General features: G+C 41.8%; 1 protein-coding gene across 1 annotated transcript; it reads right to left on the bottom strand.

The window, feature by feature from the left end:
* Positions 1-715: 715 nt before the first annotated feature.
* Positions 716-18,124, bottom strand: SLC38A2 (solute carrier family 38 member 2). Its single transcript, XM_029054627.1, has 16 exons — positions 17,850-18,124; positions 16,368-16,593; positions 14,808-14,889; positions 14,539-14,654; positions 12,409-12,482; positions 12,221-12,313; positions 11,855-11,936; positions 10,373-10,455; positions 9,797-9,855; positions 9,521-9,688; positions 8,581-8,660; positions 8,388-8,488; positions 7,728-7,852; positions 6,387-6,531; positions 6,189-6,286; positions 716-3,688 (listed from the first exon to the last, which is right to left on the bottom strand). The coding sequence occupies exons 2-16, from the start codon at positions 16,484-16,486 to the stop codon at positions 3,590-3,592; spliced, it is 1,524 nt and encodes a 507-aa protein (XP_028910460.1). The 5' UTR covers positions 16,487-16,593; positions 17,850-18,124; the 3' UTR covers positions 716-3,589.
* Between the last annotated feature and the right edge of the window lie 2,500 nt (positions 18,125-20,624).

Below are 20,624 nucleotides of genomic sequence, written 5' to 3' on the forward strand. Positions count from 1 at the left end.
TTTAAGGTCTACCTCCCCCTCTAGACTGTAAACTTGCTGTGGGCAGGGAGTGCCTGTTATATCATACTCTCAAGCACTTAAGGCAGTGTTGTGCACACAATTAAGCACTCAATAAATACAATTGAGTGATCTTGGCCCTCACTTCATTCAGTTGTATTTGAATGCTTACTGTGTGCAGAGCACTGTACTAAGCACGTGGAAAGTACAACTCAGCAACAGAGACAATCCGGGCCCACAACAGGCTCATAGCGAAGGGGGGAGACAGGCATCAAAACAAGTAATTAGGCATCCATCAATATATACACATCATTAATATAGATTTACAAATACATACATATACACAAAAGTGGTAGGGGGTGGGGAGTAGGGGTAGAGCAAAGGGAGAGTCAGGACAATGGGGAGGGGAGAAGCAGAGGAAAAGGGGAGCTTAGTCAGGAAAGGCCTCATGGAGGTGAGCCTTCAGTAGGGCTTTGAAGGGGAGAAGTGGGATCAAGTATCTTTGCCTGCTACCTCATCCAAAAATGGGTATTAACACTATGACCCTTATGTGGGACACGGACTCTCCCACACGATTAGCTTTTATCTACCCCAGTGCTTAGTACAATGCCTGGCACATATAGTTAGAAAATACCTTTTTTTTCAAAAAAAAAAAAGCACTCCAATAGATGATTGATAGTGTAGTGTAAGAAGTAAAAAAAAAAAATAATAAACCCAGTTTAAGGATTAAGCTTGTATTTATTTTAGTTTAGTTAAAACAAACATACAATGTTTCATTGAAACGGTGTAACACTCTTTGCCAACAAGTCATCTCGAATTGTTGGCCTCTAACAGTACAGTGGGTATATGTATATACAAAATATACAGAGACTTAGAACACCTGTGTATGAAGGCCTTGTCAATATATCACATTTGATAACCACTACATTTTGAAAAATAAAACCTGTTAGTAACCACATTTTCATTATTTTGGGGGGGGGGGATGGAAATCTTAGAAGTTTTTTATTGCAAAAACAGTTTTAATAAATATTTAACTGGAATTCCAATGTGCTCTTACACAACTTGATAACACATTTCTAGTCTTAATTTTTCTTTACAGGAACTTAACAATTCTTACACAGATGCACAACATGAAATCAACAAAATGCTGTAATAAACAGAAATATGTACACTTATGTCCAAGAGCCAGTTATGTACACCTTATTTACACATATATACGGACAATTTATGTACAGATTATCATAAATATCGAAAAATAGGTTAGCTTTAATGGATTAATGGTGTTCTATAAATAACATATTAGTTATGACCGGGAAAAACAAATCCATGGACAACGGTAATGCAAAATGAGGTGACAAAACAGTGGTTTAATACTGAAGACCGCTCATTAAAGGAGATTCATGATTTAGGAATCTCAACGCAGTCGGGCTTCTGGAGAATCAATCATGCACCGGGCTAGCCTGACCCAAGTGGCATTAAACTTCTACCACCCAAAGGGTGCAATGGGAAGTTTCCCATCCTTCCCAGCTTTGTTTACTGTGACTCACAGGCAATGGGTAGCTCTTGCTCCCTGAAGGGACAGCAAGCCGGGAGGATGGAAAATGCCTTCACACGGCATTTCCCTGCATGTTTCTGGGGTGACACACAGCACTATTTTGCCAAACAACAAGGAGTGTGATTCTTGGCTAGAACTACAGGTGGGCTCAAGAGTCAAAGAGCCCCCGGGGGACCAGATGGCCCAGCCCCAAAACAGCAGTAAGGTGGAATCCATTTTCTCGTTATACCCCAAATTGTTCCTGATCATTTTAATGAGGCCCAACTGCACATGAAAGTAGTAGGACATTGGTCCATTAAACCTAGTACTTAAGTTTTGTTCTTCTGCAAAATTACATAAAAGGAGTTTCCCCCCCACCCAAACCCAATGACTATGATCTTTATGCATATTAGAAAGAATACTGGGTAATATATACCACGTTTGCCACACTTTGACCATTTCCTAGAACTGAATGCAGTGCCAGTTTTAAGAGAAACCATGAGCACCAGCTGAGGAACTGGATGATCCCATTATTTGCTTTCTTCAACAACTATTGGAGTTACATAAATTAGGTGGTTAAATATATGCTGAGTACCACATGGTTTGATAATATATTCACCACATACCATAAATGTGCTCTTAAAAGCCAAGTTTAAAAGTAGCTTTTTGTCTTCCAACTGGGATAGAAATGGCCCAAGGAACATGCAGGAGAACCAAAACATCTAATTATTCTCATGTACCACTAGTTCCTCTGGTTGTAAACAAAAAAGTTATAAAGCAAACAAGTTTGAGATGACAATCCAGTGCATACGAGTTATTGTAAAATATTGACTGCATGAGAATCCCAGTTCCTCGTACAAAGAGAACTTGTATTATAATACAGATGTCGGCGTAACCTGCGGACTAGGCCTCTAGTGTAGATACAACGAGGATTCAAATGAAACATCATCAAGTATTTCACGCTTGTAGTAGTGAGCGTGTATTTTCAGAAATACCGGGTCATCTGAGTCCTGCCGAGTGGGAAAACAGGTCCCCGGGTTTTCTCTGCTGTCGGTAGCCATTTCAAAAATGAATTGCTGACCAAAATCTAACTGTAGTTGTCACTGTCTCTGGAGATAGATGCAACTGAACAAACTGTGCACTACTTGGTACCTCAAAGCTCTATTAGCTCTTAATGTATTTATCACAGATATATTTGTTTCGTCTTCTTCCATGCTGATACAATAAATTTCTTTTTTAAAAGTTCAGAATTCGTCAGCCATGTTATTCAGGGGCAGACAAAAAAACATGGCAACTGAGAGTTAAATCATCTGACCTGGGATGCCAATAGCAAATATTTGTAAATTACACTTTTAAGTAATGGAGAATTGAATGGAACAAAAACAAAAACAAATCTATGTTTCTAGTTGATATTTTCCTCACATCAGTTGAATGGATATAATTTTCCTTTTAAAAATGATTACTTTTGGGTAAAAAAAGTTTTTGGCTTATCATGCCTATTAAAAAGGCAAGTTTTAAACACCAATGAAACATTTTTACTGGTTCTACTGACAACCCTATCTGGATAAAGTTCAAAAAAGCAATTTCTTAAAATTAAAATAGTGCTTTTGAGGTCTATAAGTATTTTTGGTACAAAAAATAATAGTGTTCTCTCATTGGTTATTTCAATACTTTGCTGTAAATTAAGGATTATTTCTCACATCGAATGGTTCCCTTAGGCACATTCAAGTAAAATCATAAAATATCCAAGTAACAATTAATGACAAAAGCCAGACATGTGGCTCGATAAAAGTTAAGAGAGTTTTGTCCATTCTCTGGAATGGAATAAAATTGTCACTTCCCTTAGCCAGAGACTCAGGTGGTTGGTTGTTAAATTCCATTTCTATCATGCAGAATAATTTCCCAAGAGTCCACTTATTCTACACACAGAAGAACCAGCAAAGAATCTGCATTTCAAAAGGAAGTGAAACTGCAAACATAGGTGAAATTTCATTTTCAGTAGATTGTTGACTGAACACTGGAGTCTGAAGTTAAGGATTCAAGTTTTAGTCGTTCCAGTTAATGGCCATCTACAGAAGCATTGTGGATCCAATCTAGAATAATCAGGGTCATGCTTCCAGTCATCACAAATATGCCACTTAGCAAGAAGAATAGAGCCTACAACGAGAACACAAAGTTCTGGTTAGGAGTTCTGGAGTTGAAAATGTTCCACATTCGACTGTAAAACTGTCCTTGTTACTTAAATTACTGTAACTCTGTAGACATGAGCACAACTTTGCGTAACTAAAGTCATTAACTTAAATAGTACCTTGTATCTACCTGAATGATTAGTACAATGCTTAGCATTTAATCACCTAAGTACCATAATATTTCTGAAAATAGCTGGTCAGAGTAAAGATGATGCCTATTACTCCTTTTATTAAATCCCTGAACAGAAGCCTCTTATCTAAGTTAAAAAAGCACCTATTTGGCAGGTCAGGACAGATAGTCGACTTTATGAAGCCAGTTTACCTCAGAAATCTTAAGAGATTTTTTTTTAATGCTATTTGTTAAGCATTTACTATGTGCCAGACACTGTACTAGGCGCTAGGCTAGACAAAACATGAGAATCAAGTTGAACACAGTCCTTGTCCCACTTGGGCTCCTTTATTCTCCATTTTACTGATGGGGTAACAGGCAGAGAAGTGACTTGCTCAAGGTAAAATCAGTCATATTTTATGGAGTGCTATGTGCACAGCACCTGGGGGAGTACACTACAGCAGAATTCGCAGATACGTTTTCTGCTCATAACACAAAGCAGACAAATGGCAGAGTCAGGATTAATATTTGTTAAGCACTTCCTATGTGCCGGCTCTGCCACTTGTCAGCTGTGTGACTGTGGGCAAGTCACTTAACTTCTCTGTGCCTCAGTTACCTCATCTGTAAAATGGGGATTATCTGTGAGCCTCATGTGGGACAACCTGATTACCCTGTATCTACCCCAGTGCTTAGAACAGTGCTCGGAACATAGTAAGCGCTTAACAAATACATTATTATGTGCCAAGCACTATACTTAGTGCTGGGGGAAGATACAAGGTTATCAGGTTGTCCCACATGGGGCTCACAATCTTAATCCCCATTTTACAGATGAGGTAACTGAGGCACAGAAGTTAAGTGGCTTGCCCAAAGTCACACAGCTGACAAGTGACAGAGCTGGTATTAGAACCCATGACCTCTGACTCCCAAGCCCGTGCTCTTTCCATTGAGCCATGCTGCTTCTCAGCATGGATTAATAACCCAAGTCCTTTGACTCCCAGGCCCATACCCACTAGGCCATTCTACTTGTCCTAGCATGAGATCTTTAGAATCTTTAAGAACTTCTAATGCTGCCCCTCAGATTGGGTCTACCTAATAAAAGGCAGAGAAATTCTCAATAGTGGACAAAAGTGTAAGCTTCTAGTGTCCAGGATGTGAGTCTCATGTATCTCTTGTTTTTTTCCCAAACATTCAATACAGTGGGTGTTCAATAAATCCTCTTACTATTCTCTAGAGTGACTGTGATTCACCCAGATGCTAGGGCTGAGACGACTCAGCTCTTTCCAATAGCTAAGCCCTCTTTTGATTTTTCAGAAAGGCAAGCTACACTATTGTTTGGATAGATGAGAACTTTTTCCTCAGTTCACAGAACCAGTTTGTTAATGGTGATGAAATTGTTAGAATATGCGGTAATCTTTTTCCTGCTTTCTAATCACAAATCCTTGAAACCACCCCAACAGGGGTCAGAGGAGGGAAGCCTAAGGGAGCAAGTGTCTTTAAAAAACTTTTCAGAGCTCTGCTGTTAGCCAGATGAGCTACATAAGAGAATACCTACTGGCATAATAGAGAACACAGGACTGAAAAAAGCGTTTTCTAGTTTCTTTCATCAGAATTCTTTCAACAGAATTGAAAGATGATTTGGGGCTGGTCCTAAAAGTCTAGTTTGCTTTTCGGCCCTCACCTGTACAATGCTTACAGGGGCATTGGAGAAGAATGGGGGGCCAGCGCCATTCAAGATACGAGTGATAAACTAAAGGTTGATTTTAAATAAGTCTCTCCTTGAACACAAACGGAGCATATGCTCTTCCAGTTCACAAAGAGAATATGGGTGGCACACACGTTCCACAGATGCTCATTAAAATACTGATAACAGAGCAAGGAAGAGCCAAGACATATAATTAAAGGCCTCCTGCTGCACGCCTATGTAACGGGTTCATTTAATTGAAAGGGTTGATATACAGAACACTGTCATTTGAAAAGCCTTGACTGGATTTGTGAGCATCTTAAAAGTGTTTCAGCACTATGAGACAGCTTGTCTAGAAGAACATGAGACTGAATTAGGAGATCCGGGTTCTAGTCCTGATGAAAAACCTTGGAAAAGTCACTTAAAAAAAAAATTCTTCAGTGTCTTCACCTGCAAAATGGTCACAATATCTGTTCTCCTTTTTCTTAGGTTATGAACCCTAGTGGGATAGGGGCTAAGTCCAATCTGATTATCTTACCTACCCTAGTGCTTAGTCCAGATATCTGGCTCTTAGTAAATGTTTTTTGAAATTACAACATCATAAATAGACTTCTATTGGGGAAATAATGGCTGCTCTAAGAGATTTTTGTCAGCAAAGTCTTAGAACTGTTCACTCACCCCAATTTTTTGCACAGATTTCATGGGCTCTTTCTTCACTAGTTTGATGTAGAAGGCTGAAGGAAGAATAAAAATCAACATGGCAGCAGCAGAAGCACCTGTTTACAAAAACATTTTGAGTCATTTACCATGTCATGCCATTAAATTCACACTGAGATGGCATTTGAGGCACTTAGAAACAACATTCAAAAGACTTACCAATGAACCCAAAGATATCCCTAATAGTTGGGACAAAGATCACGAGCACGTTGGTAAATGATAAAATCGATACGGTAATAAGAATATGACGCCACCAACTGAAATCTTTTGCTGCACACAACAATTGAATGATGGAACTGCGGATCTGGACAAGGTGGGGGGGAAAAAGGGTAGCTTTAATTAAAGTGAATGAAAGAGAAGTGAAAAAGTAGTATAACATTTCAGATTAGAATTTAGAAAAATTTTTTCCTCCCTAAACTTCAAATATAAAAATTAAAGAACATGGAAACATGCTTCAGGATATGAAGACTAAAGTTTTAGATCAATGCATAAAAAAGCAATTTTATAACCTGATTCAAAGATTTTGTTTTAATATCCTACAAATTTCAACCCTGCTATAAACACGATTTTCCCAAATTTCAGAATACTAAGGATCCCCAATAGGCCCTCATTAAAAAACAAACAAACAAAGAAAAAAAAAACCCAAACAACCCCAATGTCTTAATTACTGTGCTACCTGGGGAGTGGAAATTCCACCTCAGCTGAGCAACAGCAGTGCGCCAGTAAAACTGAGGATGGAGTTCTCTGACTTGGGTTTGGAGCCTAGAGGTTCTGAGTGAGAAAAGAGAGTTGTGGCAATTGGGGAAAAGAAGCAAGTGGTCTGCTCCTTCCTGCTCCCATCCCAGTTGGGAAGTTCTCTAGCTCCTAGCTGGTGCTCAGGACTGGAAACCCTTGATTTGGAATCCAAAATAGAAGCAGCATTTTTTTTTTTAAATGGTGACTGTTAAGCGCTTACTATGTGCCAGGCACTGGGGTAGATTCAAGCTAATTGGGTTGGACGCAGTTCTTGTTCCAGAGTGAACAGATTTAACCCCTCATTTTACAGATGAGGTAACAGGCACAGAGAAGTCAAATGACTTGCCCAAGGTCTCACAGAAGACAAGTGGCAGAGCCAGGGTTTGAACCCAGATCCTGACTCCCGAACCCATGCTCTTTCCACTAGGCCACTCTGCTTTTCAAACATGGTGGCAGGGGAGGAGGCAAAAGGGGAGAAAGATGGATGGGAGTAACTGGGAAGAAGAATGTGCGTGTTGGGGCCGGGGGGAAATGGGGGATGGGGGGGGGCGACCTTTTCCCTTCCCTCCCAGAAATGTTCTATTTGCTTAAACCAATTGAGGAAGGTACGGAGAATGGACATGGTACATGACCTTACACTCCCTGCAAACCAATCCCTGGAACCAATACCCATTCTGGAGGGAGGTCTTAGGGTTAAGATACAAAACTAGTATGTCCCCAAAGAGTTAGTGCTACATTGCTGAGTGGGTGACTATAATGACTTACTGGGAAAATAACTACAGGTACTGTAAGTGTGACAGCCATCAACACAGCCAAACGGACAATGAGGAGAAGAATATCAGCACCCATAACCGCAGAGTAAGTGTGAAGCAATTCTGGCTCAACATTTCCTGGAAAAAATAAAATAAATTTAAAAAATAAATTTGGGTTGAAATATGCTAGGAATATTTAAAGGTTCAAATTGTGCCCTTTGACATTCTCAGAGGTGTGTAAATGACTCGGGGCACAATTTGGCCCAGCATGGATAGTGGCTCATAAATCATGTCTATAAAAAAAAGCTCAATGGAGATTAATTTGGAATTACTAGTTAATACGATTAAAACGATGTTAAGGGGCATACTTTCAAAGCACTGAGTGGAGACTTAAGCCACACGACTTCCATTAAAAGCAATTGGAGCCAAGTGGCTAAATCCCTGCTAAGGGGGAAGGGTGTGGTGGAGGCAATTTAAAGAAGCAGTATATTAAATGCATGATTGGTAAGTGAGAGGTCTCACTTTGGACCCAATAGACACTTGGAGAATGGAAATCTTTGCCCTTTCCAGGTATGTTACACGCAACTAATATATGCTTTGAAGTCAGTTACATTTATCACTAGTTAGAAGCTAACAAAACTTTCCATTTTTTGAAAGTAACCCAGACATTTACCATAAAATGTCAAGTATCCAAAGAGAGCAGCCAACAGGTACATGAGAAACATGGCAAAGAACGAAATCTTGGATACGTTCATCATTCTTCTCCGGCTGCGCCTATAATTCAGAGAAGGAAAATGCACTTAGATTATTAGTTATTAGAATAATGAAATGTTCCCAGTTATGCACTAGTCTGTGAAAGTGCTTACCCTTTCAATTCTTCATAAATGGGGAGAATGGCAGGATGGCAGACAAATGAAAACGTCAGGATTGGAACAGCATAGACAGTCTGAAAAAACAAGTACAGCCAGTCTTAAAAAAAACTAGAAAACACTTTAACCAATGTAACCATTCAATTAAATTCATCATGGCTTTTGAAAGCCTCAAATTAAATTAGGGTCTCTCATTCTGGCTGTTTGTTAAGTATGATTAATGTCCTCACCACTGTAGAGGTGCCAATACTTCTATAGCACAGTAATTCAACATAACTGCCAATCCCATTTATTAGAAACCAATACTTCTACTCACTGATCACCCTTCTGTAAATCCAAGATCATTTTAAAGAAAATTTTAAAAAATGAGTTCAAGTGCTGTCTCCATGATAAAAAAAAAATCCAGAGACTTCCAATCACTGAACTGTGAGCCCCAGGTTGGACCAAGAATGTGTCCAATCTAAACATCTCTACCTACCCAGTGCTTAGCCCAGTGCTCTGGCACAAAGGAAGCACAATCTCTTCCGCTTAGAATTTGACTGACCTACATCCAAAATTCAGTACTTCCACAGCTTGTAATTTCCTATGAACATATTTCCAGGCAAGTGATTCCAATTCTCATTAGGAACCCTCTTCTCATAGGAAAGGTTCAAGTGTTGGAAGGGACCACCGATGAATTACTTCAGTCTCCTCATACACCAAGGTGAATTCCTAAAGACTGTGAGCCCCATGCAGGGCAGAGACTATGCCCAACCCAAATCTGCCTATATCCATTCCAGTGCTTAGTACAGTGTCTGGCACACAGTAAGCAGTTATTATTCTTGCACCCAATTTAAAATGAGTGTTCTCTTTTCTTAAAGCTCTCCAAAGGTCTGCCATCCTGGAAGTCTCTACCTTTTCCCTCATGTTCCACTGCTAGCATAGTCTACACAGTCACCTGAGAGTTGAAGATAAAGTAATGTGGCTTGCATGTATCTTCCTCAGTCACATTAACTTCCAGTGCAGATGTCTGACTTTCTGCCAGGTGCATAAAAGTGTTATTCACCGTCTCATTCACCATTTCAGTTTCAAAGGGGCAAGAGATTTGAAATTTCTTGCAGATCACCTAAAAATACAAAGTATGTCATTTTATTTAGGAAACATCAATGATAAAAATGCCAAAATAAGCTCCATCTGAAAAGTTGCTTCAAATAAGTAAAACAATTATACTCACGACAATCAGAAAGAAGACCATGCACAATAAGGAAAAGCCACTTGTATATCCCAGGTAACCTGTACACAAGGGAGGGGGGAAAAACCAGTTTAAAGAAATGTCTCCAGTCTCCAAAACAAATTTTGCCCACTGAGATGAAGACAAACTCTGTTGATTAGGTAAAAGTGACAGGAAGATCTGGTGAACTGTATGTTCCATTATAAAGCACAATCGTTTGCACCCTAGTTTCCCCTCCCTCCCCGACCAAAAATTAAACCAAGGCCTGCGCGCATTGTCATTATATATATATATATAATTACATATGCTGACACAGTCAACACTGGAATGAAGCTCAAAATTGCTTAACAGTACATGATACGGTACCGCTGAACTGGAAATAAAAGAGTGGGGGGGGGGGAATATAGAGAATTACATAAACTATGATCTGGCCAATTCCCTAGGGGTGACACCTCCTCTTGTTAAATGTACCCAAGGATCTTAATGACAGTGTTTATCAGACACTTGTTTTTTCATGTCATCAACAGGGCCATAACTTCAATACCACCAACTATCCGCTACAAACGTAAACTTTCTTACCTAAATTTCTCAGCAGTGACAAAGGAAGAATGAGTAATAATGACACCAGCAGAACCAAGTAGTCACCATTCAGATACCACTCCCTAAATAATAATAAAAAAAACATTAAAGTAATCCCCAAGGACAATCTCCTCAAATGAAGTCTTTTCCTGCTCTTCAGACAATGCTATCTGACTGGCATAAAGACTGTCTCCTAGCACTAGCATGGATCATTTTGTGGAAACTTAAAAAAACAAAGGGAAATACATGTTTGGAAAGTTCTTAAGAGATTGAATGCCTAAGGGACTATTTAAAAAGCATTTCTAGGTGGAAAGAGAATTCAACATTTCACTGTTCTATATGAATGTAGAGTCAGGTTAGAAACAATGAGACCATTAGGGGAACAGGGTAACTTTTGTACTATTGCTTATTCTGGGAAGACTGCCAGCAGATTCATAACTAAAATGTTCTTTAAAGGCTCGATACTAATGGAATTAACAAAGAAGCATTATTGAGCAAGTTATCTTATCTTCAAACATTTTTTAGATTGTACAACTGCTATGGCTTTACTCACTTCTGCTGCAATTAGAAACATGGCAATTTTAGAACCTGGTTAACTACAAATCTGAATGCTTCAGCAAGGAAATTATTTTCATGCTTGACTAAAACAAAATCAAAAACACCCAAGAACAGATTTAAGAATAGCCTGCTCAAACAAAGCCTATTCCGGCTACTGGCGGGTATTGTTAACCTCACCATCTCTAGTACCTGCCGAGTTAAGGTGTAAATCCAAATCTTTTTTAATACAACTAGACAATATCCCTATTTAAATTGGTCGTTCAAGGCACGTCTACCCTTAGCTTTCTTTCACTAGATGAACACCTTTTGTTTCTTAACCCTTCATCACCTTCACACTGCAAGCTTCTCTCTCTCTGGGTTATTAATCATTACTATAAAAACAATAAGCCCACAAGCCCAAAACCCTCCCACCAAACTCCTTTCACTCCTAGGAACACCAGACCCAAAAGTTCACACTTAAAGACTGTTTTATCAAACCAAAGTTTTGGAAAACCCAATCCAGACAACTACATCTACCTTTTGCAAATAGTTCCTTCCCAAATGTGCCCTAGATAAAAAACCGTATGCCTAACCAGGTTGGTTAAATGAGCAGTAGAGCCAGGTGTCCAAGGAAATGAACCCAGAGAAGACTAAGCTGAAGCATTTACTGTCACCTCATGTTTAGGAAACAATGCTAATTCAGCTACTCTAAATGTGGTTTGGCAGTTCCTATGTGGAAAGGGCATTTTCAAGTGCTGTTTGGTTCTAAGTGACCTACTGTTTTGAATTTCTATTTCTAGACCTCCCCCTAATGTGATTAAAATGCCCTGATCCTGCAAGTGATTCCAGACTATTTAAAAACACTAATTTCTGAACTCTAATAAAATTAAGGTGCTCCATTTTTAATAAAATTATCGGTTTCTTATGCCTAACCTCAATACTTACCCTTTATTTTCTTCAATGCTCATTAGTGCCTGGATCACCAATGGTAACTCATATTTCACTATGAAGAGGTAGCTTGACATAGCTAGAGAAAAATTGATTGAAAAAAAAAAATGAGTGCCAAAATCTCATGTGGATAAGGATCACAAAACTAACATGGCATAACTGGGTATCTATAGTGCATGTCCCAATTAATCAGTCATATTTATTGAGGGCTTACGGTGCAGAGCACTGCACTAAGCGTTTGGGAGACTGCAATATAACAGAGTTGGTAAATACACTCCCTGCCCACAAGGAGCTTAGTCCCAGTTGTTGACTTACAAGAAATTCAGAAGAAAAACACCCTGATCGGCTTCTAAAAGCTCTTACCTCCAATATTCTGCATCGTAATTGATCCGGAGGCTGCAAGTTTTCCTGCCATACCAAATGCTTTTTGACCTAATTGCTCATACAATAAAGAACCTGGAGAAAAAACAAAAATTATATATAAAGGGGTGTAATTTAAAAACGAAAGAGGCTGGTAAAAACACTATAGAAAATATTTAATGGCACTATACCTCCTTCATTAGCTGTCTTCAAAAGGAGATGAACAGAATATAAGGAGAATATTGACACAAATGCCAAGAGAATTCTGGTGGTAAAAAGAAATATTCAGAGAGAGTTATGAGCCACACTTATGCAGGATGTTGTTGACAGACCATTTTTTTAGCGAACCCCTCCCCCCCAAAAGACTCAAACATGTCTAGAAATTTAAGTTTTAATATCGGCTACCTTTCATGGGGAGACTAATCTTTTGCAAGTAAAGCTGAGGATACTACTTTTTCTGGTTCTAGATTTCAGACAGTCCTATAAAGAACTCAACATTACTGCTGACAGCTCATACCCATTCCAATATCCAAGCTTTCACTCTTCGATTAGGAGTGCGAGGCCTCTGGCAGAACACTCTCCCCACACCGGGCACTAGGTACTTTAAATAGTGGTTCAATTGTAACATGCTTTTAGAAATTGCATTTTTAAGCCACTAGGGGACACTGGATATATACTGTGACATCCTAATGGTCTGCAAAAAGAAAAATACAGCCTAGGAATGATCCTAACTTATACCCAGGAAAAGGTTCTGAAAATTGACTCACCGATCTCACCCATCAACCCTCCTTCCCCGCTTCAAATCAGTCAATCGTATTTCCTGAGCACTTACTGTGTGCAGAGCACCATAGGAAGTGCTTGGAAGGGTACAATGTAAGATACACTCCCTGCCCACAGTGAGCTCAGTCTAGAATGAGGTTAGTCTTTTTTTTTTATATATATATTTATTAAAATACATAAAATTTCTCTATTTAGTCTCAATCTCTAATGTCGGGATGATGATCAATCAAAACGCCAATCTACGTTTTCAGATGAGTTATCTGAGCCATGAAGGACTCATTTTTAAAAAGCACCCCCAAATTAACGATGCTCGATCTGCAAGTTTTTCTTTACTGGCTTTTGTAATACATAGAGCCAATTTCAGAGATATCTAATTTTTGATTTACGTAACAGATCCCTTGAGAGACTTCTATCTAAACATTTAAAGTTGGGGTTGGCATACACTCCCCCGTTTTTTTTCCTGGTTATTTTGGTCTACCTTTAAATCTGATATCACAGGTTATTGAAAATCATGAGTAGATTCTTTAAGATTAAGGATAATGCATTAAACCAACAAAAAAGTTTGTCTTTTATTCCATTTCACTGCTACAGATGCCATTCAAAATAAATGACATAAAAAGTAGTTACATACAAACTGGCCAGGTGGAGAACATTTAGCGTAGCACTGACTGTAAGCTTTGTTTTGTCTTTAACGTGTCTCTGTTTAGAACCCCTGCCTTTCTTTCCTGTGAGAAGCCTCAAAATACATTATGCCAATGATGCAAACAATACAGAATCCAGCTAAGGCAGGATGCCAAGCCACAGACAGTGTGGAATTTTACCACACAGCGCAGCTAATAAGGGCTTTAAAATGTATGCTCCATTCTCCTGAGAAGGCGACTTTACCAGAATGCGCCATGGAGAACTCAACCAAAATGGCACTTATCTGACCCCGTAGTTGGGCCCAACAAGGGACTGGGCCATCTAGATCAGTAAAAAGCCTAACAGAGCTATTCGTTAAAAAATTATTCTAGCCATGACATATGGGAGACTGCACATAATCCTAGAAAATTCCAGCACTGAAAAACAAGTATGATTAATACCCAAATCAAACATGGTCTAGGCTGAACAAATATCACCACACCCTTTATGTTCAAATGGGTTCTTTTCTTGAAGCATTTAAATGGTCATATGCAGCTTCTGAGGCCAGAAATTCGTTAAGCCTATTTCAGGCTCTCTGAGGAATGTATACACCTGGCCCTCAAAAAACAAAAGGAAAAAAATGGAACTATATCCCAACTTGCTGGCACTCTTCTTCACTTTATACGATTTAACTATCTTTACTGAATTCATTCCTTCAAAGAATTTATGACTTACCTGTCACATGAACATTACTACAACTTCTAAACCTGACCAGCAATGAGGAATTAAAAAACAAAAAACAGACCGTGCTGTTCAGGATTATATCCACACCATAAAATGATAAAATATATTCCAAACACTTATGGTTTTGCCACCCTAACTATGCTTCAGGGGTTTTAGCACTCACATAAGATACTTACACAAAAAGAGCAATTCCAGTATTAGCCATGGCATAAGAAAGCCCAAGGATTCCACTACCCACGATAGCATTGCTCAGATTAAATACTGACATTCCAAAGGAAGTAGTACCTGGATGCTGTGAAAATTGCAAAGGTAAAAAAAAAGTGCATTTTTTTAAATGGAGAGGGCTAGTTCAAATATTTTGCACCTCCCACCCAAGGTAGTATTTTTGTGCATTAAAAATGAAGCTCCATTAAACATACCCAACTACTCCTAATCCTTAACTTACGTATTCGGTTTCATACTTCTTCTTCCCCGCATTTGATTCAAGTAAAAAGTTTTGATTTTCTGGATCGACATCTGCATAATGGCTGCAAAAGAAAAAAAAGTTCTTGTTTGAAATGCTATTGCTTTGCTATACCCACAGTCTATTTCAAGTTTCTCATCTCCTGCAATAAGACTTCTTCCCCTCTAACATCCTTTTCAACCACACTCCCGAAATAAACGTTTTGAGTCTACTAAAGAGGTAAGAAAATAACGAACATTCCTCTCAGAAGGAAAAAACCGGCATTCAATTAGGTATTTAAGTGTTTATGTGCTAAGCACTGTTCTAAGTGCTGTGTTTGGACTCTACTGAAGAGGCAAAGAACATTCCTCCCAGAAGAGGGCAAAAAAAAACTGCTTCAATAACAATAATAATGGTATCTGTTAAGCGCTATGTGCTAAACACTATTCTAAGCGCTGCATTTTGACTCAACTAAAGAGGCAAACCAAGAAAGAGCATTCCTCCAGAAGGGGGAAGAAAAATTACATTTGATAATAAATAATAAATATGGTACCTGTTAAGTGCTTACTATGTGCTAAGCACTGTTTTAAGAGCTGCACTTCTATTCTACTGAAGAGATAAGCCAAGAAAGAGCATTCCTCTCAGAAGGAGAATAAAAAGCTACATTTAATAACTAATAATTATTATTATGGTATATATTAAGCTCTTATGTGCTATGCTATGTTTTAAGTGCTGCGTTTCAACTCTACTAAAGAGGCAAGCCAAGAAAGGACATTCCTCCTAGACAGATGAAAAAAAACCTGCATTCAATAATAATAATTATGGTGTCTATTAAGTGCTACGCACTGTTCTAAGTGCTGCATTTCGACTCTACTAAAGAGGCGGGCCAAGAAGGGACATTCCTCCCAGACAGGAGGAAAAAAAAAAACTACATTCGATAATAATCATAATTATAGTATCTATTAAGTGCGATGCACTGTTGTAAGCGCTGTACTTCGACTCTACTAAAGAGGCGGGCCAAGAAAGGACATTCCTCCCAGACAGAGGAAAAAAAGTAGATTTGATAATTAATAATAATTATGGTATCTATTAAGTGATATGCACAGTTCTAACCGCTGCATTTTGACTCTACCAAAAAGGCAGGCCAAGAAAGGACATCCCTCCCACACAGAGGGGAAAAAAAAAGTACATTCGATAATCAATAATAATTATGGTATCTATTAAGTGGCACGCACTAAAGCAATGCATTTAGAGTCTACTAAAGAGGCGGGCCAAGAAAGGGCATTCCTCCCAGACAGGAGGGAAAAAAAAATACATTCGATAATAAATCATCATAATTATGGTATCTATTAAGTGCTTACGCACTGTTCTAAGCACTGTATTTCGACTCTACTAAAAAGGCGGGCCAAAAAAGGCCATTCGTCCCAGAAGAGGAAAAAAACACATTTGCTAGTAATGATAATAATAATGGTATCTGTTAAGCGCTTTCTAGGCGCTAAGCACTGTTCTAAGCGCTGGGGTAGGAGGATCAGGCGGGGAGAAAAGCGCGAAAATCCCTCTGACCTTTTCAAGGCAGCTTGCTTGGTGGGGTAGGTGTAGGGGAATTCGTTGCTGTTGGAGCTGTAGCTGCTACTGTCTTCATCGGGGGAGATGTTAAACCTGCCCATCTCCGCTTTGGTCATCGTGGTGGGGGGGGTCCAAAAATAAAAGAGGAGGGGGTCGAGGGTTGAGCACAGGGGGTCCGGGGGCGCCTTTTGTCCTCGGCCGCCGGGCTGGGCTCCCGCCTGGCCTGGGGAAGGGGAAGGAGAAGGAAACGTCAGGGCGGCCGGTCCTGCTGGTCCTGCTGCTCTTGCAGCTCCTGCTGCAGTGGTCGCCCGGGCTGCAAGCGGGGGGAGGGGAAAAACGGGGAGGGGGAAGAAAGAAGGGGAGGGGGTGGGGGGGGGTCACGTGTTGGGGCTGATTCATCCTCCGCCAGGCGAGTGGAAAACTACCAGCAGCAGGGGGAGGGGGCCGGGGGAGGAGGGATGGAGGGAGGGGCAGCGCGGGCCCGACACAAGGAAAAGTACAAGACACCCACCGACGCTGGAGAACAAAGATCATCATCCCCCCTCCTCCCCCCCCCCGGACCACCATCGCCAGTCCCCCCACCTCCCCCAACCCCCCGGCCTCGACGGCTTGCCTTCCCCCTTTTGGGGGGACAGGAGGATTTGTGTTTTTTGGGGGTGGGGGTAACGGAAAAGGCCCGGGGAGCACGCGTGGTCAGGCCGCGAAGCCCGCTCTCCAGACCCCGCCTACGAAGAGATTTAAAAAAGAAAAGAACAAAAAAACCCCCCAACTCCCGTGGGAGAGGGGGATTTACACTCACCCCTCCCCCCCAAAAAATCCCGTCCCTAAGGAAGAATTCAAAAAGGCTCGGATTGGCTACGGGAGGGCGACCAAGAAGGCAAACATACATACAACATAGAGACAAACATACGAACACACATAGATACACAGACACACATGGATGCATGCGTGTTTCTGCCTGGGGCTCAACGCTCATGGGCTCTGGGCGAGCCCCTCCCAATGCCGGGAAAGGCGGAAACTGATGCAATATTGACTCTCCGGGGTCACCCTCCCTCGCCCGGGCTTCTTGGGGGGTCCCCTAAAAGGAGCCCCCCCCCCAAGCTCCGCCAATTTCAAATGAGTCGAAGGCAGGTCGGTCACAAGACTGCACCGCCACAGCCTTCGGGGCTGCCCCCGCCCCCCAAAAGGATGCAGCAAAAGGCCTCTCCCCCACCCCCACTGCGAGCCCGCTGTCGGGCGGGGATGGTCTCTATCTGTTGCCCAATTCTACTTTCCAGGCGCTTAGTACAGTACTCCGCGCACACTGAGCGCTCACTAGACAGGGCTGAATGAATGGACGGATGCTGCTGCAGTAGCTGCAGCGGCACTAGCATGCGGCAACGTCTCCCCTCCCGCTCCATGGGCCCCCCCCCCCCCAAATCCCAGCCCTCCTCCCCTCCTTTCCCTAATTCCCCCCACCCGGCTCTTTTTCTTTTTTACCTTCCTGGTCTGGAGGTCCGAGAATTGATTCTCTAACCGAAGCGAAGAGCGGAATTAAAAAAAAAAAAGAAAGGAAAAAAAACCCGGTAGGTAATTTCCAAAAAGAATAACAGAAAATAAATTAAAAGCAAAACACCAAAGGGCCCGTCGGTTCCCTTCCCCCGACCGAAAACGGCCTGCCGGAGTCCTCTGGGTCAGAGGGACGAGGACGGGGGTGGGCGAGGGGTGTTGGGGAGAGCAGCTCTGGGTGGGAGTGGACGGTGGGACTAGTGTGTGGCGAACGGGTCGGAGCGGTCGGTTTAAAGAAGCTGGGATGGAAGACGTCAGGGGAGGGTGGGGCCTTGGAGGCCCCAAGCGTGGACTCTTTGCTCTTTGTGTATCAACAGCACCTGAATCCCGCCCCTCCCTCAGTTCCCGCCCCTTCCTCCTCCTCCCCCGCTGGATACTTTGTCCTCTCCGCCTGCCCTGCCCGCCCCCAGCTCTTCAGCTGTCCCCCCACTGGAGTCCTTGGTTTGGCTGCTTTGCCATCCTCTTGGGTTTTTTTTTTTTTAATCCAAGGCAGGCTGGAGAAATCTCTCATTTATTTATCATTAATAATAATGGTATCTGTTAACCGGCTTAATAATAATAATAATATTGGTATTTATTAACCTCTATTTGCAGAGCACTGTTCTAGGCGCTGGGGGAGATAGAGGGTAATCAGGTTGTTCCACGTGGGGCTCACAGTTTTTAGTCCCCATTTTACAGATGAGGGAACTGAGGCACAGGGAAGTGAAGTGTCTTGCCCAAAGTCACACAACTGGCAAGGGGCGGAGCGGGGATTCGAACCCATGACCTCTGACTCCCAAGCCCGGGCTCTTTTCCGTGAGCCATGCTGCTTCTAGGGTAAGTGAAGTGACTTGCCCGAGGTCACACAGCAGACAGGTGGCGGAGGCAGGATTAACAATAATAATAATAATTTTGGCATTTGTTAAGCGCCTACTATGGGCCAAGCACTGTACTAAGCACTGAGGTGGATACAAGCAAAGAGGGCTGGATCCAATCCCTGTCCCACCTGGGGCTCATGGTCTCAATCTCCATTTTACAGATAAGGGAACTGAGGTGCAGAGAAGTGAAGTGACTTGCCCAAGGCAGAAGGCAAGTGGCAGAGTCAGAACTAGAATCCATGACTTTCTGACTCCCAGACCTGTGCTCTATCCACTACCCCATACTGATTCATTTTTTTGCTGTTTATATATTTATATTAAAGTCTGTCTCCCCCTCTAGACTGGAAGTTCGCTGTGGGCAGGGGATGTGTCTGTTTAGTGTTGTGTTGTACACTCCCACACGCGGGGTACGGTGCTCCGCACGCAGTAAATGCTCAAATACGATTGAACAAATTAATGAATTTGGGACCTGGGAGGAACTAGGGACTGTCTGTAACTTCATTGCCTGAAACAGCGTGGCTTAGTGGATCGAGCACGGGTCTGGGAGTCAGAAGGACCTGGGTTCTAATCCAGGCTCTGCCACATGTCAGCTGAGTGACTTTGGATAAGTCACTTTAATAATAATGTTGGTATTTGTTAAGCGCTTACTATGTGCCGAGCACTGTTCTAAGCGCTGGGGTAGACACAGGGGAATCAGGTTGTCCCACGTGGGGCTCACAGTCTTAATCGCCATTTTACAGATGAGGGAACTGAGGCACAGAGAAGTTAAGTAACTTGCCCACAGTCACACAGCCAACAAGTGGCAGAGCTGGGATTCGAACTCATGAGTCCTGACTCCAAAGCCCATGCTCTTTCCACTTGAGCCACGCTGCTTCTCAGCTGAGAAGCTGAGAAGTGGCAGAGTCAGAACTAGAATCCATGACTTTCTGACTCCCAGACCTGTGCTCTATCCACTACCCCATACTGATTCATTTTTTTGCTGTTTATATATTTATATTAAAGTCTGTCTCCCCCTCTAGACTGGAAGTTCGCTGTGGGCAGGGGATGTGTCTGTTTAGTGTTGTGTTGTACACTCCCACACGCGGGGTACGGTGCTCCGCACGCAGTAAATGCTCAAATACGATTGAACAAATTAATGAATTTGGGACCTGGGAGGAACTAGGGACTGTCTGTAACTTCATTGCCTGAAACAGCGTGGCTTAGTGGATCGAGCACGGGTGCTGCTGCTTTACTTCTCTGGGCCTCAGTGACCTCATCTGGAAAATGGGGATTACGACTGTGAACCCCAGGTGGGCCGGGGACTGGTTCCAACCTGATTAACTTGTATCTACGCCGGCATTTAGAACAGTCTCTGGCACATAGGAAGCACTTAACAAGCACCAGAGCAAGGGTCTGAGAGTCGGGAGGCCTAAACTTCCAGCCCCCGCTTAGCCATTGCCTGTTGGGTGACCTTGGGTAAGTCACTTAACCTCTCTGGGCCTCAGTTTCCTTATCTGGAAAGCCATGATTAAATTACCCATTTTCCAGACCCAAAAACTGTGCGATGAATCCTATCTGATTATGTGACAAAAAAGTGCTTGGCACTTGGTAAATTCCCAACATGTGCCACGCTCATAATAATACTTTGAAATGCTTTCCCAGTTGTTTACTTTGAGTCGACTTGAAAACAGGTCTGATTACCGAGCTGACTGTCCCAACTCCTGCAATAATAAGCAACAGAAACACTCTCTCTAAGAGTTTCTTCTCTAGGGACGGGACTAAGAGAAAGAAAATCAGTCCATCAATCAATTATATTTATCGAATGCCTGTGAGTAGAGCTCTGTGCTAAGCACTTGGGAGAGTACAGTAG

This window comes from Ornithorhynchus anatinus, chromosome 2, assembly GCF_004115215.2.
Source record: "Ornithorhynchus anatinus isolate Pmale09 chromosome 2, mOrnAna1.pri.v4, whole genome shotgun sequence".
In the NCBI taxonomy this organism is placed as follows: Eukaryota; Metazoa; Chordata; class Mammalia; order Monotremata; family Ornithorhynchidae; genus Ornithorhynchus; species Ornithorhynchus anatinus.